The sequence below is a fragment of the Rattus rattus genome, chromosome 5 (assembly GCF_011064425.1).
Source record: "Rattus rattus isolate New Zealand chromosome 5, Rrattus_CSIRO_v1, whole genome shotgun sequence".
Taxonomy (NCBI): domain Eukaryota; kingdom Metazoa; phylum Chordata; class Mammalia; order Rodentia; family Muridae; genus Rattus; species Rattus rattus.
Window position 1 is genome coordinate 48836759 of NC_046158.1, and position 5097 is coordinate 48841855.

The window sequence follows — 5097 nt, forward strand, 5'->3', positions numbered from 1 at the left end:
GACCAGGCGGGCGGAGGCTGGAGCCGCCCAGCGCTGAGTGAGTCACGCCGCCTTAGGCTGAAGAACCGCGCGCGGACTCGGGCGGGGGGAGGAGCTGAACCCTTCACCGAGGCAGGAGTACCCTTCTCGCACTGTGCGCATCTTAAGGCCTCGGAAAGGTGCAAATGTGCAGTTCTGTTCATCCGATTCCGGGGAGGGGACCCGCTCAAGGTCTGAGCCGATGGAACCCTGGCACCAAGGAAAAAGCACACACTCCAATGAAAACAATAATTTATTTTAAATAATCTCTTCATATTGTAAAATCAACATTAAGAGTATGTTGCTTTCATAATAAATAACCCCCAAATACCTTGCATTTCAAGAACAAAGATTTTTAGGACAAGATAAAAAACAAATTCAAATCAGTAGCTTAATTTAACTGAGAAAAATTTTCAAAGGGGGAAAACATAGGGGCTGCTGAGGTCACTGCTACGTCGCAGCTTTCACAACTGGGGGGCGGTTTACAAAAATGTCTGAAAAGATGAGAAATTTTATACAAATAAATGTGGGGAAATCTGCACAGACACCCTTATTTACAAACTCTGCGTCGAAGTTCGGGCTAATAGTCCTTAATTCATCTTAAAAAAGATAATTTAAACACATTTTTTGCAGCGTCCACATATTAAAAAAATCATTTTTTCAACATCAAAATGAGGTCATCCGCAAAGGCACCTAAACTTTTAAAAAAATAAAAATAAAAAAACTCCACTGGTGATGGATGAGGAGCTAAGGGAGTGTTCCTGGGGAAAGCGGGAGGTGGGAAGAGTTGGGAGAGCTGGGAATTCTCCTCATGAGCCCCCCAGGAGGGGGGGAAACCGGCGGGATCCCGGGGGTCAAGGGGGTACGTGATGGGATGGGGTAGGACCCAGGGAGGTCAATAACCGAAGCGGACTGGAGCTGAGGCCTGGGGCAGGAGAGGAAAAAGGAGCCTCTGAGAGCCGGGAAGCCTCGAGGGCAGGGAAGGCGTCCCTGTGCCTGACCCAGCTCAGGGCCTGGAGAGACCAAGGACCCTGAGGATTACAATGAGGAGGCTGAGACGGGGCGACAAGTCCGAGGATGGCCTAGAAGTGGCCGGGGCTCAGGTCGGAATTGAGGCCAGGGATGCCGGGCTTGGCACTAGAGGATCCCACGAGGCCTCCTTGTTCCCGGCTGCTCCGTGGCAGTGCGAGGAGTGGCTCCGAGACGGGCCACCTCTGGTTGTCACTTCCAATACGGCTGGGTGGCGGTCGCGGGCTGGTAGGTTTGAGCCTCTAGCTACGGTACGCGTGCTGAAGAACACGGTGTCTCAGTTCTCAAGTCTCTGGCGCTGTCCGCTCATGGTTAGAAAATCGTCCCGGCGCTCACCGGGGCGCCCCCGCCTGCGTGGTGGTGATGGTGGTGGTGGTGGTGCGCCTGCGGAGTCTGCGAGGGATGCAGAAGTGGCGCCGTGGCCTGCAGGTGTGAAGCGGAGCCCGAAGCCTGGTGGTACCACGGGTAGTTTCCCAGAAAAGCCGAGGCGGCGCTGCTCGGGCTGGAGCCGGAGCTGCCCGCGCCGCTGCCTCCGCTGCCTGGGCCGCCGCCCGCCATCCGCTGCTGCGCGCCGAAGTCCCAGGATGCTGGCGCCGAAACCGGCGGGGAGGCACATGGTGGGGAAGCGCTGGCTCCAGGGTGCTGCTCTGTGGGGATCTCGCCACTCTTCCACATCTTCTTGAACTTGGATCGGCGGTTCTGGAACCAGATTTTGACCTTTGTAGAAAAAAAAGGGCAGGAGGTTGGCGGAGTGGAGACCGGCAGAGGGTTAGAGGTGGCCGGTGAGCAACCTGGGCCGGTGAACAGAACACTTGCCCAGCCTCTGAGCCCCGCTGCTTCTGACTACATTGCAGGGATCACAAAAACGCTGATGGATGAGCCCTAACTATGTGACCAAGGCTCTGTGAGTGTGGTGTCAGGCCAGTTATGTCACCCGCTTTAGCAGCAGCGAGTGGGAAGGCATTGTAGTGTCAGATTTCTGTCCACCCGGGTCATTTTCTTTCCTCCCACGCGGCGGCCCCCTTTGAAAAAAAATTTTTTAACGTTGGGCCTAAAAGTTTATGATGCCCGGGAAAAAAAAAAAAAGCACAGTTGAAAGTATACTCCCGAAAACTTGTTCCGAACGTGCCCGCGTCCTAGCTAAACCAGGCCATCTCCCACCTTGCTCACCTGAGTTTGGGTGAGGCCCAGGGACGCCGCCAGCTCGGCTCGCTCAGGCAGGGCCAGATACTGAGTCTTCTGGAAGCGTCGCTGAAGGGCGGCCAGCTGGAAACTGGAGTAGATGGTGCGTGGTTTCCGGACTTTCTTTGGCTTCCCGTTCACAATTCGGATTTCAGGCTCAAGGTCTTCCTTGTCTGCAACGAAAATGAATGGTGAGTACCCACCGTCCAACCGTCTTAAAGTTCAGAGCCAGAGCCTGGAGGAGGCCTTCACAACTTCAGCACGCACAGACTGGCCGGGCCACAGAACCCTGCAAGGGACCGGGGAGACCTGGGCAAGAGAGAAAGAAGAGGTGGGTAGCAAAGCGATGCGCTACTCACAACGAGCCAATTGGCCCAACAGCCCTCAGGCTCTGTCCCCCAGAGCGTGGAGAGACAGAAACTGTGATTCGCGCGCAGCTGGAGATTGGGCAGAGTTCAGGAACAAGAGATGGACAGAGTGCAAGACTAGAGCTCCGGACTCGTGTACCCCACGCTTATCCGGTCCCTCCCTGTGGCCAGGGCGACTTGGTCACCCTAGAGGCTAGTTATGCTTACCGGGCTCGTTGTTGACTGGGGACGAACTGGTTCCGTAGGGCGCGTAGGAAGTGTACGCGGCGGTGTAGCCCAGGTCGTAGCTGCTTTTGGCGGAGTAGGAGACGTTGTTGAGGCCGCTGGCGTGGTACTGGTAGGAGCCCATGTGCGCGTAGGGCGAGGCCCCCCCGCCGCCGCCACCCGCCGGGTGCTGCTGGTTGGTGTAGTAGCTGCTGTCGGTAGCCGTGGACACCGGCAGGGTTGGCGACTCCTGGGGCTTGTGCAGGTTGCTGTTGCTGCTGCTGCTGTTGCTGCTGCCGCCAGGGCCCGCGCCCGCACCGCTCGGGGGCTGCTGGTGCTGGTGGTACGTGCTGGAGGCTGTGATCTGGGTCGAGTGCATATCAGCCACCAGACTGTCAAAGACTCCAGTCATCCTGACCCGGGACAGGAAAGAGCACGGGTGGCGGGCGAGAGGGGGTTGCGAGGCGCCTCCTCCGTCTATCTCTCCAGGTCCCTTCCAGCAGCCAATGTAATTACGGGGAGGGGGGAGGGAGAGGAAAACAAGAAATGAGGCTACGGTCTAGGCGCCTCCTCCCCTGGAGGAGGCGATCACCGTGCGTGGCTCGGGACCGCAGCTGCTGGCTGCATCCTTCCCCGGCCTCTCGGCTCCTGGCCCGGCTCGGGCGGGGGGCGGGCAACGGAGGGGGCAAGAGCGGTCAGGCCCGGTAGGGGCTCCAGAAGGCGGGAGCAGGTGAGCGACCCCCGAGCAGCTTTACGATTGTCTGCCGGGCAGGCTCCTGCAGGGTGGGCATTTAACACTTGTCACGTGACCGCAAGCAACGTCACCTAGCAACAGCCAATCAGAAGGGATGGGCCGCGGGGCGCCGGGAGTCCGCGACCCCGCGGCCCGGAGGCCCCGGGACCCGCGTGTCACGTGGCGGGCAAGGCGACCGCGGTGTGTGTGTGTACAACCACTGCAGAAAGTGGGTACCGGACTTAGAACTGGATGGGGTGCAGGATGGCCCGCAGCAGGACGGAAGGCGTCTGGTCTCCGGGAAAGAAGTGGGGTCTCCCATGTCACTCTGCTAGCAAGAGCCAAGTCTAAGGATTTACATCTCTTGTCCGAGGTCACCTTAATCAAATAAAGCCAGGCAGAGGGCCGAGCCAGCTCTGTCTCCTTTTTCTCCAGACACTTTTCCTAGAGGTGCCTGGCTGGCACTTACTCTTGTCAGCCACTCTGCACCTGATGGTCAATTGATTTAAATTATCCATAAACCGCGTATAATAACATGTGCTTCCCAACCTACCCACAGAGATATTACGACAATTAATTGGATAATATTTAACGTTTTTCCTTGTTGCTTGAGAGAAGAGCTCTATAAGCCCAAAGGTATTATTACTAGTAATGTATTTGAAATCACTTTTCCTCATACACATAAAGGCCTTAATGACGCACATCTGAACCTCTGGCTGGGAACTGATTCTGAGGTTTCCTCCTTGGGAAAGGTAGGCCAGACTAGACAGTCTTCAAAGTGGTTTGAATCGGTGTTTTTATGAAAAGGGAAATTGAAAAAAAATACTGAAGTAATGTTAGAGACTTATCAAGATTTTTAAAATCACGGTATGTTTCCTTGATATAACCAATAAATATAAAAATTTTATTTCGTGTACTTTATTATTTTACATTTTCATGTTTTAGGATCTTACTCCGCTGTTTTAATTCATTCTCATATTCATATATTCTCTCTCTCTCTCTCTCTCTCTCTCTCTCTCTCTCTCTCTCTCTCTCTCTCTCTCTCTCTCTCTCTCTCTCTCTCTCTCTCTATCTCTATCTCTATCTCTATCTCTATCTCTCTCCCTCCCTCCTCTCTCTCAAGTCCAAGTGAAGAATTCCCCTCTCTGGTGACTGGGATTTTTCAGAAGAAAGATAATGGACTCGTCGTGGTGGTGGACTCCCCAATGAAGATTTAGCGGTAGCGCCTGCTTTGTGGCGCCACCTGGTGGACAGTGTACGAGGTTGTTACAGGCCTGGTAGACAGTCTAATCACGCCCAGGCGCCAGCCTCTGAAACCCCCCAAAAGAACAAAATAGTAATTAAAAGCCACAAAATTGTGCTAGTGCGCGCCATCTGAAGCATCCCTTCCTAAAGACATAACATGTCACTGAAAGAACTTGTTACAACAACTGCCTAATGGAAAACAAGTTGATACTTTAAAAAATACGATCTTTGGTCTTCCCCAGAAAAAGCAAGTGTGTAATTAAAACTCCAGAATTCACACAGCGGAATAATGAGGCAGGTAATGCGCCTTCCAGTCTG

General features: G+C 54.2%; 1 protein-coding gene across 1 annotated transcript; it reads right to left on the bottom strand.

Annotated features, from left to right (window-relative positions):
* Nucleotides 1-253: 253 nt before the first annotated feature.
* Nucleotides 254-3530, bottom strand: Dlx2 (distal-less homeobox 2). The gene is made up of 3 exons (XM_032901953.1): nucleotides 2805-3530; nucleotides 2218-2402; nucleotides 254-1764 (listed from the first exon to the last, which is right to left on the bottom strand). The coding sequence occupies exons 1-3, from the start codon at nucleotides 3211-3213 to the stop codon at nucleotides 1360-1362; spliced, it is 999 nt and encodes a 332-aa protein (XP_032757844.1). The 5' UTR covers nucleotides 3214-3530; the 3' UTR covers nucleotides 254-1359.
* Between the last annotated feature and the right edge of the window lie 1567 nt (nucleotides 3531-5097).

Excerpts from the sequence above, each read along its gene's own strand:
- Dlx2 (XM_032901953.1), bottom strand. The coding sequence starts at position 3,213 with ATGACTGGAGTCTTTGACAGTCTGGTGGCTGATATGCACTCGACCCAG. Across the intron at positions 2,403-2,804 it reads CCCAGTCAACAACGAGCCCG|ACAAGGAAGACCTTGAGCCT; the intron begins GTAAGCATAACT and ends TTTTCGTTGCAG. Across the intron at positions 1,765-2,217 it reads TGGGCCTCACCCAAACTCAG|GTCAAAATCTGGTTCCAGAA; the intron begins GTGAGCAAGGTG and ends TTTTCTACAAAG.